Genomic DNA, 13945 nt, shown 5'->3' with positions numbered 1-13945 from the left:
CCATACTTCCCAGTTATTGAGGGGGAGGTCTGTGGAAACTCACTGGCCAACAACTCTAAAAGAGGTGACTAATTCCTGGGCTTTTATTTGTTAGCCTCTGCTGTCTAGTACCTCAATTATAGAGTAATTCCACTTTAACATGTATTTCCTCTCTCTGTCTTTTCTCACTCTCTGTCTCCTCTCTCTGTCTCTCTCTCTCTGTGTCTCTGTCTGTCTCTCTGTCTCTCTGTCTCTCTGTCTCTCTCTGTGTGTCTCTGTCTGTCTCTCTGTCTCTCTCTCTCTCTCTCTCTCTCTCTCTCTCTCTCTCTCTCTCTCTCTCCCCTCTCTCTCCCCTCTCTCTCTGTGTGTGTGAACATGCTTCCATAGTAGTAGGTTCCATATGACTTTAGTCGTATTTATCCCTCCCCATATTCTCTACCCCTTTGTGTCCCCCACTCCAGTTTAACCTCTTCTCTATTATTTTCCTCACTAATATTTTGACCTCTATAGATATTCAAAATGAAATATACGTATCTGAAGATTCAAAACTAGCATCCACACATGAGAAAAATCATGTGACATTTGCCTTTCTGGGACTGGGTTTCCTCACTCGTAATAATTGCTTCTAGCTCCATCCATTTACCTATTAATTTCATAATTTTATTTTTCTTAACAGCTAAATAGTACCCTGCTGTGTAAATATATCACATTTTCATTATCTGTTCATCCGTTTATAGACACGTAGACTGTTTCTATGTTCTGGCTATTATGACTATGATATTCACAGATGGTGTTTTTAAGCTCCTGAATTATAGTATTTGTGGAAGATAAGCATTTTAATTATGGAAGATATCAATCACTGAAAATGAGTTAACTGACCGCTTAAAAGTCATTAACATATCTATGTTAGGATGAGGGAGGTGAAAATATAATAAAGATGCATATGAAATCAGAGAATAAGAAACCTACCAACTGCTTCCTTTTCCATGGTTTTAAAGTGGCCCAAAGCTTCAGTGCATTGGTTTTACAATTAACAGCAGATAAAGGAAGCCAGTCTTTCTAAACGCCTGACTTGGAGTCATCATGATTATTCTGATGAAAGCTTTTTGTCTTACAGATTCTGCACAAATTTTTGTTTTCCATATTGAGTTGCTATGTAATCAGGCATGCCTACATTTGTTTGTTTCTTTCTCTTTTTGTGTGTGGAATAGGAAATCAAGGAGAAATCGGATTCCAGTCACAAGAGAGATATGGAAGGCATGGGTGTTCCAGAAATCAAGTATGGTGATTCTGTCTGCTTTGTCCAGCATGTAGCCAGTGGCCTTTGGGTCACCTACAAAGCACAAGATGCCAAAACTTCCCGCCTGGGACCTCTGAAGAGAAAGGTGAAGTGTCTGAGTCTTGTCCCGGGTTGTTTCACATTGAGTGGGTACAGTTAGACAGTAGATGTGATTCTGAGGACCAAGTGGGCATGATTATATTTTACCCATTACTGATCTAAAGAATAGTTCTGTGACAGATTATGCCTAGTTTCTCCAATAAACTAAGCTAATTTGGTCCCTGTAACCCCATTCTCATTTTTTTCAAGTGTACTATACACGACAACTCTGTAGAAGAGCTGGAGCTTGTTGGATTCACTCTGAAACCCAGTCTTAATGACTCTTAGTAGTTCCACTATTTTGAGATTATCTGCATCATTGCTTCCTTCATTTAAGTGGATAATAGAGTTATTATACTATTTTCATAAGACAGAGAATGTCTAGAATGTCTGTGGAGAAAATAGAGTTTGCATAACAATGAGGCTACAGACACCAAGGTGCAGAGAGTTGCCATAATAGTAATTCTTTTTTATAGGAACCAGAGAACTGATGCCAAAGGTTTGTTTTTCTTGGAAAATCCTTTCAAAATGCACATTTAGATAGTGAAAAAAACCCAGAATAAGGTTACAGGAAGCCCTATAGACTATAGTCCTACCATATTGGCCTAAAGCAATAATGATAATGTCTCCAAGTGATATCTATTATAGGATATTAGAATCATACTATATGGTAATAGGAAGGTTTCACCAACCAAGATCCCTTGAATGCGAGCCCTGCTTGTTAGTGCAGAGTATGTGGACATGAAAGAACAGCCACTTTGATCTTTGTGTTATTGCCTCCCCACAATTGCAGATCCATAGACTAGGGAGAGAGGTCTTAGGTTGGCTCTACTGTGGTGGAGAAATAGAATATAGACACAGGTCCGGCAGTATTTCTGGGATTTATAGGACCAAAATTCCCAAGTAGAGGCAGCTGTAGACATAGTCTGAAATTCTACATGCAGTTTCCTCTGTGGGCTATGTAAGCAAGACAAGAAACAGGAGTTCACAGCTGTGATGGACAAGCACAAAGCAGCGACAGACAGGACTGTGGTCCTAAGGAGACAGAAGTTGGCAGTAACTGTCTCACACATTGGCATGGCCCTGGGAAGTACAGTCGACTTTCAACGAGTTCCAATGAGGCCACTCTAAGACAGAGAGATACACTCTGAGAATTAGAGAAAACTGAGAACATCTGCCCAACCCCATTCTCTGGCAGCCTATCACAGTCCTCTGTAGAATATCTGAACAATCTGTTTGGTGTTCTGCACTTACTACAAGCCATGGTAATGCTGGAGTGGAATTTGTGAGTTTGAGGCTCTTGGTCCACATGAAAAGATGTTGATTTAGTGTGTCCTTTCCTGCCCGTAGACCGCTAAAACATGTATACAAATTTGGAAGAGACCTCTTCTATATAGAATTATAACATTCAGCCATTGACAGGCAAACGATGCCATGTGTCATAAGAACAGACCAAGTGTTCCCTCTAAAATGTCCAGATCTATGTGAAAGGAATAAAACCCAGGAAGGACAATCAGTAATTGACTATCAGAAATTGACAAACAGTAACTCATGTTAAAAGGAGTAGTTCCTATGCATTGTGAGTACCTCCTTGAGAATTATGACCTAAAGACCTGGCCCTAGAGATCAATTAGACATTTAAATAGCCACATTATAACTAGTCTTCTCAGTCCTCATTACTTTCTGGTTTGGCTGTTCAGTTTGCATGTTTTCTGAACAAGCAGAACCCTAAGAATATTGGTCTTTGGGGGCTAGAAAACCGGGAGCAACACAAATTACACCTAATAGGAGTGTATTGCACATTGTTAGCCACACACCAGGAAGTCTGGAAAAGTAATACTGTCTAACAGCTGGGGAACCCAATGGCTAGGCGTCCTGTGTAATGTTTAATCTTCGCTACACATATGGGATGAAAAGTTTCTTTTTAAGGAAAACACAAACTTCTCCAAGCCTGTATACTACTTCTTATACAATTATAACCTAACATAATGAGTTAGGTTTTGACCAAGAGAAGAAAAATACAAGAGATTTTCACAAGAAAAGGAAAATAAGCTTTGATTGCAAACTAAAGACCCTACATGGTCCCTCATATCCTCAAGGTGTTTCCGTGCTCAGGAATTTAGGATAGGATTTGACCTTACCTCAAGCCAGGGTCAAATCCTCTCACTTAGCACCTGCAGGTACTTGAACCACGGTAAAAGGACAAGCTAGTGAATTCCTAAATCTGCTAGCTTTGCCCAAGTGCCATGATGTCCTTGGTGATCAGTAGTCCACTAGCTTTTCTCATAACTGGACAAAGATCAGTAATTATTGCCCATATAGTAAACATCCTTTGAGCACCTTTTACTTTCCAAGAGTCATTTTGATTTATATGTAAATCACCTAATCCCCGAAACAGCCCTACAAGATAAACACCCATTTGCAAATGGTGATCTGGAAACAAAGATGTTGAGCAAATTACAATGAAGTCACTCAGCTGGCAAGCAGTCAAACAGGACTGGGGGGGGGAGGGGAAGAAGGGGGGGGCACTTGATAAGTGAGCCCGTGCTCTGAATCAGCTCCATAAGAAACACTCTCCAACTGACTCAACTTTCCCTGGACGTCTGCTGGTTCACCAGCTCGCTCTAGCTGACCTTCAGTAGAGAAATCCAACCCTGATCCCAGGAGGGAGCTCTGCTTTGAATTGTTCCTGCCCAATTTACATATGAAGGAGAATGGTCTAAACCAAAGTGGCTTCCCCTTCTCCAAGGGTCAGCCTCTGTGTTCATTTTAAAGAGAGAAAAAAAAAATATCCCTTACAAAAGTATGTTTTCTCCCTTCAAATTGGCCATCCAGGCACAAGAAATTTATTGTAGCTCATACCATGGTGGCACATAAAATTTCATTCTCATCAAATCACCAGGTTGTGGGAATAATTCACATGTCAGTAATAGGGCATGTGGGCAAAATAACTTTGTTAATGTCCCGTTTTCAAAATGGACTCAGGGGAGCTTGGCGAGGGAAAGGAATAATAAGGAAACACCACAGAAAATGTGGGTGGCCCAGCTGTGGAGTGATGTGTAACCTGGACTTGTTCCCGTGCTCGGTGGGTAGGTCATACTCCATCAGGAAGGCCACATGGATGATGGATTAACATTGCAGAGGTGCCAGCGGGAGGAGTCCCAGGCTGCTCGTATCATCAGGAACACAACAGCCTTATTCAGCCAGTTCGTCAGGTACTTTGCCCCATTTCCTTTCACTTCCAAATCCTTTTGATACTAGGAAACCTGTTATACATATACATTGTTAACTCTGACCTCAGATCAACTGAACAGGGCATCCATGGACTTAGAGCTATCAAGTTACGTTTGCTTAACATTGATTCTCAACCTCTGGATCACAACCCCTTTGGGCATCACATACCAGATGTCCAACATATCACAAATGTACGTTACAGTTCATAACAGTACCAAAATTAGAGTTATGAAGTAATAATGAAATAATTTTATGGTTGGGGTCACCACAACATGAGGAACTGTATTAAAGGGTCACAGCATTAGGAAGGTTGAGAACCACTGCCCTAGGTGATGCTTGCCTGTGTGTTCAAAGCTCAAGAGAGTTCCTGGACTAGACCTTGGCTAAGTGTTAGATTCACTGAGGCAGCATTTAACACTGTGATTTCTAGGCTGCTTCTCAATCCAACTTCCTTGAAAGTCTGGAGGTGAGATCCAAAGTTAACTGGGGCCCATTCTGTAATCCTTGTACTAATGGCTATGGTGGGAGGATTTTGAATTCCAGGCTACTCTAGGCTGTATAATGAGCTGCTGTCTCAATACTAACAACAAAAGCCAAATGTCAGTACTTCATTGAAGACTCTCTATGATTCTAAGATTCAGTCATAGATGAGAATCATTTCAGCAAATTTCTTCATCTACATGATCAAATGTAGCTTATTAATGTCAATGTACCTAAGGTATGCCCTGCAAAAGGGAAGAGTGGGGGAGTAAATGGTATTTCATTTTTATAAATGATAAGATCTAGATCTCCTTATATAAATTCATTTTGCATTCATTCCATTGGTTAGAATTTAATCAGAGAGAAAATTGCATGCAAAGCACATTATTCATGTGGTCCTGACTAGCATCCAATCCATCACCCATGCGGAACATGGTTTTCTCATCTGTCCTCCAGGTCTCCCCATGTTTGCTGTTAAAATTTTTTTGGTATCAACAGCTATAACCTCACATGCAAAACTTAACTCTGAATAAATCAAATATTTTAATGTGAGAACTAAAACTCTAAAACATTTTAAAGACATAGGCTTAAACTTTCACAACATTGGATTAGAACATGGTTTCTTAATATGATATGAAGGCAAAAGCAACAGAGGAAAAATAAGTAAATTGGACTTTGTTGAAATTTGTGAATGATTTCAGGGCAAAGGATACAGTAAAGTAAACAGAGACAATTCACATAAAAGAAGAAAATGTTCATAAATTGTATGTCTGATAAGGGCTTTGTATCTGGGAAAAAAGCAGAAACTTTCAGTGATAGAGAAAGTTAAACAACTGATTAAAATTGTCAAAGGATCTAAATAGAAATGTCTTTAAAAGATATGCAAAAGACCAAGGACACATTAAAAGATGTTCAGCTGGAATCATTAACTATCAGGAAAATGACAACACAGATCACAAGAAAATACCTGTCGATACCCACTAAGGTAAAACATGTTAAATAAGAAACGTAGGATGAAACTGGAATCTTCTTCACTGCTGATGGTGATGTAAACTGTAGCAGCTGCTGTGAATGACAGTCTAGAAGCGCCTTTGTAGCATAGATATAAAAGTTACTACAGGACCCATCAATTCAACTCCTAGGTATATGCACAAGAAAAATGAAAACATGTGAACAAAAAAATGTCTGTAAATACTCATAGGATTGTTATTTATGGTAGCTCCAATGCAGAAATAACCCAAATGTTTACCAGTTTACAAACAGATAAATAAAATGTGCCATATCTCTAAAATAGAATAAGGAACTACCAGTGCATATTGCGACATAGCACACTGCTTTTGCCTTTTGTTTACCTGAGTGTGATCAAAAGCATGTTAAGTGAGAAAAGCCACCCACTGTGTGGTCTCTGTACAAGGAACTGAATGGACAAATCTGTAGACCCAGGAAGGAGATGAATGGTTAATGGGACCTAGAAGATGACTGATTGGGGGTGGGGAAGAGAGCTAATGACAGATTTCTGAAATGGTTTACTATTTGTGTAACTATGAAGATGCTAAACATCATTAACCCACTGAATTCTATCCTTTAAATGTATGCTTGTATGAGATGTGAATTAATATTTCAATACAACTGTTATTACTTAGTTAATGAGTATTACAAGCCTGACAATTGGAAAATTATTTTTAAACAGCTTATTGAGGCAGAGTGTATATATCATAAAATTCATTCTCATAAATAAATAATTCAGTGAGATTTAATATATGTACAGAGCTATGCAGTAATCACCACAGTTAAATTTTAGAGTATTTCCATTTCCCTACAGTCTCTCTTTGTTTTCCCTACAGCCTCTTATGCCCATTGAAGTTTGGTGCAGTTGCCACTCACAGCCCTGTTTCGTCTCAACTTAAAACATTAAATTGATTAAATAAAATATATTATCTTTTTGAATCTTCCCTTTTCACTCAGTATTGTATTTTTGAAGTTCATTCATGTTTTTTTTAGATTGATGAACAGTATCTGCATTTTTACATATGTATGTATGTATTTAGTGTATGGGTGTGTACATAGACTTTACCTAGAGAAATGGACATACATTTTATATTCATCAATAGAACCATGAATTATTTCCTTTTAATAGTTTTATAAGTAATGCTTCTAGAGATATTAATGTAGACATGTAGAAGTGTGTGTGGAGGGGTGTGGTCTGTCATAGACACTTCTGTATATTCTCCTGTGAAGTTCAGAAGCCAATGTCAAGTGTCTTCTTCTGTTGCCCCATTCCTTACTTTTGGAGATAGACTCCCTCACTGAACACGGAACTTACTGATTGATTGGCTAGACTGACTTGTCTCTACTTCCCCCACCCAGTGTGTGCCAGCACTCACAATGATGACTAGTTTTGCACAGGTCCTGGAAATCCAAATTCAAGTCCTCTGTCTTGCAGAGCAACACCTTACTCAGATCATCGCCCCAGTCCCCACCTTTAGCCATTTCTAGGTGTTTGTCTCGGTGGCTTTGAGTGAATTTCCACTGTTATGCAGCCATCCCCACTCTGTAATCCATAGCACACTGTAATCCTTGCGCCAGTTCAATAGTCATCCCCATTCTGCTTTCAACATCTGTGTGGTTTACTTTCCTAAGGACTTATGACATTGCATATTAGTCCTTCTGTGCATACTATCTTTTACATAGCAAAATGATTTTAATTTTTTAATCATTTTTCAGAATTTTATTCCTTTTCAAATATAAGCATTGTATTGAATATATCTACCAAATTTTGTTGAACCATTCATCCATCAACTAAAATTTAAGTGTTTCTACTGTTTTGTTGTTCTCTCTCTCTCTCTCTCTCTCTCTCTCTCTCTCTCTCTCTCTCTCTCTCTGTCTGTCTCTCTCTCTGTCTCTCTTTCTCTCTTGGTTGCTATACTGGCATTGAACTTGAACTCGGGGCCTTGCACATGCCAGGCAAGGGCTCTACCATCTGAGCTATGTTCCCGGACCCATTTATTTACCTTGAGGCAGCATCGTTATGTATTGCCCAGGATGACCTTGGTTTCCTGATCCTCCTAACTCAGCCTCCATAGTGATGAAATTTCAGGCATACATAGCCATGTGGGACATGTTTAACTTTTAAGAAACTGAAAAGAACTGTTTCCCAACGGGGCATATATCACTTATAGCCCCCTCATAAATGAATGAAGCTCCATTTTCCCTGTGTTTTTGCCTATATTTGTTGTTATCTGATGTTTTGATTGTAGCCATTATGTAGTCGAAGTGGAATGTGCAATGGTGTGGATTCGCATTTCCCATATGAATACTGGTATGAAAACATATGTTCATGTGTTTTGTGGACATTCATATATCTTCTTTGGTGCAGTGTAATCAAATGTGTTTGCCTCTTAAACCTTGAGTCATTTGTCTTCTAATTGAGATTTCTAAGTTCAGTGAACCTGCTAGTACAAGTCATTTACCAAATTTATGATTCGCAACTTTTATATCCTAATCTGTGGTTTTCCTTCTCATTTTCTTTTTATTTTTTTTAATTTTAATCTATTTTCTGTGTCTAAGTGTTTTGCCTGCACATATATCTGTGCAGCAGGTATATGTCTGGAACCTGTGGATGCCAAAAGGGGATATTGAATCTTCTGGGACTGGAGTTACAGATAGTTGTGAGCTGCTATCTGGGTGCTGAGAATCAAACCTGAGTACTCTGGAAGAGCAGTCAGTGTTTTTAACCATTGAGCCATATTTCCAGCCCTTCTCATTTTCTTCTTAGTGGCTGGAAGACCGCTCAATGGGTAAGGTGCTTGATGTACAAGCGTAAGGACCTACGTTCACATCCCCAGTGGCCATGTGAAATCTGGGAGTAGCAGTGAACATCTGTAACCCTAGTACTGTAGTATAGGGTGCAGAGACGTCTCACTAACTGGCCAGTCTAGCCTAAAAAGTGAACTTCAAATTCCAAGAAAGACTCTGTCTCAGAAAATGAGGTGGAGAGTGATTGAGGAAAAAAAATCCCAATGTCAGTTTCTTGACCCCACACATTTCTACTCAAGTGGACTCATACACACCCACACACAAATGCACACACACACACGTGAACATACACGTGCACTACACAAGAAAGAAGAAAAACAAGAGGAAAAACCTAGTCCTAGTGGTGCACGCTGTAATCCCAACATTCCAGAGGCTGAACCAGGAGACAACAAGTTTAAGGCCAGCTTTGGCTACACAGTAAGGGGTAAAAGATATTGGATTGCTCCTTATGATTTGCCTTGGCAGCTTTGTCAAAAGTCACCGGAGCCTAGCCACAGGGGGTGTGTAGTATCAGCAGGAGAGGTAGAGGTGGTCAGATCCCCCAGGCTTGTTGACCTGGCAGACTAGCCTAATTAGCAAGCCTCAGTGAGAGACCCTATCTTAACTGAGAGGTGGACAATTCCTGAGTGCAATGCCAAAGGTTCACCTCTGCCTGCCAGTCACTCTCACGAGCAATCACGTGTATACCCCCCCCCCCACGCACACACGCAGAGAAAAGTCCACAAATGTAAGAATTTATTATTGGTCTCTTAGCTATCTCTTTGAACCACATGCCCATCAGTATTTTAAAACACAGTCTGGGTTAATTCAAACTTGTCGAAATCATGTAACATGGGTCCTTCAATTTTGTGATTCAGTCTGCTTTCTTGTGTGAAGTTTAGTGTGATTTTGTAAATTTCTGTAAAAAATAAATCCTACAGAACCCTGCTGGGACATTTCTAGAAACTGCATTTTACTTGTAGAGTAGCTTTGGAAGGCTTGTCACTGTAGGGATGTTTAGTAATCGCACAAACATGGATGGTCTTTCCATTCCTATGCTTTTCATTTGCTTTCGGGAGGAAACTGAGGTTGTCAGTGTATGTACAGTCTTAGAGTTCGGTTGTGCAATTTATTCCTATCTGTTTGTGTCTTTTCGATACTATTGTAGGTGGAATTTGTATTTTAAAGTTTAGTTCAGATTATTTTAGAGACATCATTATTAAAGTATTAATTATGTATCCAGAAATGTCATTGAAATTGTTTGTTTTTAAATTCTAACAGCTTTGTTTTTATATAGAGTTTTAAGAGTTTTCTCAGTAAAAGATCAGGTCATCTATGAATGAAGAGAGATTTTTTTTTTCCTTTGCAACAGGAATGATCTTTATTTTTTTCCCCACCTCTGCTCGTACTGGTTGGAACATCCAGTACAGTGTGTAATGGTGACACTGTGAGCAGATATTCTTGTTTTATTTTTAATCTTAGCAGGAAAACGTCAAAGGTTTTATTTATTTATTTATTTATTCATTCATTCATTCATTCATTTATTTATTTGTATTAAGCTCCTTGCTTTCTTTAGGGTCTTTGCAAATGTCCTTTACCAAGCCATCTGTTTCTAGAAATTCACTGTGGGGTTTTTTTGTTTTGTTTTGATTTTTGTCAAATACTTTTTCTTTGCCCTGCGTTCTGATGCTCTGTTAGTAAGATTTATTACTTTAAGTGACTGAGAATAAGGTATTGACATTTCAAACTGTTACAGAATTTTGTCTTCAAACTCGAGGCTGAATGATTTTTTTTCATATGTTCTGATCATTGTTGTCCTGTGCTTATTTTTATAATATGCACACTGCCTTGAGAAGCTGACTCTTTGGAAATAATAAATTATCATGTGTTCTCTATAAACGTCTTTGCACTCGACTTTGTCCCTCAGTATCACGCATGCAAAGTACAGTACTTTAACCTCATGCTGTCGCCTCATGGGCGACTTTGACCCTCAGCTCTGTCTCCTGAAGATCGCATTGTTTTTTTTCAAATCAAGTCTAAAAATTCTTTTCATTGGTGTGTTTAATGTTTAATTAAGTAGATGTTTATTTATAATTGTCATTTACTGCTTTTGTTTCTCTCCTTTGTTCTATCTTTTATTACCCTCTTTAGGGTTTAATACATATTTCTAGAATACTATTTAGTTTGGTGAGTTTTTTTTATTTTTTAGTGGATTTTTCCTTAGTAATATAAATGTGTATTTAACTTGAATAACCTATTTCAGATTCATGCTAACTTAAGTAAAGCAACTTCGTTTCAGTGTTGCTCTGTCTCTCCCTCCTCCTTGTGGTAACATTGCCATGGTGACGTCTCCATCTGTTAGAAGCATAGCAGTACAGTTTTATGATGATTGCTTTACAGAATGGCTTGTTGAATCAATTAGAAGACCAAAACAGAGCATCAGATTTAAATATTTGTTTCATTATGCCTTCTCACCTTTCCCCTATTTCTTCGTGTGGGCTCTGCCTGCAGTTTGGAGTCATTAACTTCCCGAGGTTTCCTTTAGCATTTCTTGTCTAATGTACTTTGATGGTTCTATGTTTGACTGTAAAATACATTTGAAATTCAGGCAGTTTACAGTTCAATCATGGAATTTACTTTATATCTTCTTGGGGCCCACATTCACCCAGATGTAAAAGGATGGCATGGACTTTGGTCAGTTCTTGCCCTTAGTCTTCCCTACCCTTTGCTCTGAACCTGATTGAAAAGCATCCCTAACCTAAAAGACAATAGACTCCTGCTGTTCTTGCCAAGGTTTGTTTATCAGCAAACAAACAAACAAACAAAACATCACTTCCCAATTACACACACACACACACCACACACCCGGCCAGTTTTCAGAATCCTGAATTTATTTAATTTTATCAAGTTTTTTTTATACAATGGGTTTACTGAGTTCCCTTCTCCAGCTCTTCTGGATTCTTCACGCTCAGTGGAGCTCTTATTTCTCCCGGTCACGGCAGGATCTTTTAGAAGAAAGAATAGTGTTGACAAATCCATGCCTCAGAAGTGACAACTTTGCAACAGCTAGGAAATAAAAGAGGAAAAGTAATTTGGAAACAGACTCTTGTCTTCCATCTCATCCGAGACAGCAACAGTATGCAGCAGCCTTCTACGAAGGCAAATCCAGATCATAGCACAGGAACAGAGCAAGAGGGAACTGTGAAGAAAGAGTTAAAATTCCACTGTGTTTTTTCTTCACCCTCTGTACAGTTGCTAAGAACTGTGTAGGATAGCAAATGAGCAAAGATATTGACAGCAGCCCTTTAAGTTTAACATTAAGAAGGAGCAGAAGTCAAGAGGAATAGACACTGAAGCTAAGAGGGATAAGCTAAGCCTGGCAAGGAAGCTGTGTGCAGAGGGAGGGATTCTGGGGCAGAAGGATCCAGAGGTGGGAAATGGACAAGAGAGCAAAGGCAACATTAACACTTAGAAGACAGAAAGCAGGTATGTGCACACATGCAAATACTTGGAAATAGGAAGTACGTGGGAAGAGAGAGAATACAGGACAGTGTAGATGTAGAGACCCCCACCTCTTCCAGTCTTGTGTTTCACCTATTCTAAGAAGGTATCATAGATTGAAAGAACAGTATGGTAGGTTAATACCTTTGCTATTTTTTTTTCAAGTGTTTCTTTAAAGAGAAAGTGTGACAGACAGACAAAGGTGAATGGAAGGGAACCATCTGTCACAGATAGAAACTGACACCCTAATAACCACAGTCGACATTCCCTCCTTAGATTACACAGAAATCATCATTAGAGACTCAGTGAAGACCAGTTTGGTGTTGAGTGCTGAGCATAGCAATGCAACAGGATAAATAGTAAGCTGCTTGAAAATAAATGTGCCAAAAAGAATCATGTTTCCTTGTTTATGACATTGCTTTAAATGGATACAAACATCTTGGGGTTGTTGGTGCAATGACCACCCCAGCAGGTAGTTCACTGTCCCCGGTATGCAGCTAGAAGGACCCAGTAGCCTTAGTCACTGCCCTGCTGCTGCCTGGTGCCTGAGCAGTGGCATCTCGTGTTTGTTGTAGTGGAAACAACCGCACAGCTGCCCCTGTCACCTTGCCAATCGAAGAGGTCCTGCAGACCCTACACGACTTGATTGCCTACTTCCAGCCACCAGAGGAGGAGATGCAACATGAAGACAAACAGAATAAGCTCCGGTCTCTCAAAAACAGACAGAATCTTTTCAAGGAGGAGGTAAGTCAAGAAAGAAAGACTGATGATTGATTGATTCTGTTTTCATTCAGAGCTGAACTATACCTATGGATATATCTCGGTTCATAGGACTACACATATTAATGAGCAGACTCGAGAATAAGAAGCTTCCCAGAACCTGGAAAGAAAAGAATTTACTGGGAGATTGATATTCCCTGACAGCCACCAGTGATAGATTAGTGATGGTTGACCCATTCAGGCTGTTTAGGATTTGATGCTTCATTGAGTAGCTGTATCCAGAATCCACTAACAATAAATAAGCTTGTTATAGCATATGTTGGTTCTGATCCGCAAATTTTGGGATATGTCAGAATATCCTAGGAAACCACTTTGAAAAAAATGCAAGTGCTTATATTCGACCACAACAGAAGTATCTGGGAAACAGGTTTGAAGGATACGGATGATGGCCTTTTAGACAGTGAATATCCGAGTCACTGGGGTAGGGACTGAATGTGAAGGAAACATTAAATGGCAGTTTGGTGTCTTGAGACTCAACCTATTCTGGCCCCATTCCTGCCTGCAGGTGACCTTAGATAAGTCATGGTCTCCTCTGAACTTGGGCATGATGGTCTGGTACTGTTAGGCTGCAGTGGACTTCCCCAGTACTCTGTGCCTACAGACTCATCCCAAGTTATTGATGTGGGATCACAACAATCGCTGTCCAGTCTGTAGATCTTAGCAGAGTAGGACTTGGAGGCTTTCTGCGTGTGCCATAGACTATTGAGAGGACATTCACCATCTCCTCCCTCTATATTAGTAATAACTAGGTACACATGTTCTCGTGGAGTGCCATCATCCTGTAAGAATGCTGGAAAA

At 39.5% G+C, this 13945-nt stretch overlaps 1 protein-coding gene across 1 annotated transcript in view; it reads left to right on the top strand.

Annotated features, from left to right (window-relative positions):
- Positions 1-13945, top strand: part of Ryr3 (ryanodine receptor 3) — a 524632-nt gene that overhangs the window by 251602 nt on the left and 259085 nt on the right. Inside the window, exons 11-13 of the mRNA XM_075961717.1 lie at positions 1191-1364; positions 4451-4572; positions 12943-13111. Of these exons, the coding sequence (XP_075817832.1) occupies positions 1191-1364; positions 4451-4572; positions 12943-13111 (465 nt within the window). The remainder of the gene's footprint in view (positions 1-1190; positions 1365-4450; positions 4573-12942; positions 13112-13945) is intronic.

The sequence above is a fragment of the Microtus pennsylvanicus genome, chromosome 2 (assembly GCF_037038515.1).
Source record: "Microtus pennsylvanicus isolate mMicPen1 chromosome 2, mMicPen1.hap1, whole genome shotgun sequence".
NCBI classification, from domain to species: Eukaryota; Metazoa; Chordata; class Mammalia; order Rodentia; family Cricetidae; genus Microtus; species Microtus pennsylvanicus.
The sequence above is the reverse complement of the archived record's forward strand: the minus strand, read 5'-3'. Positions and strand labels throughout refer to the sequence as shown.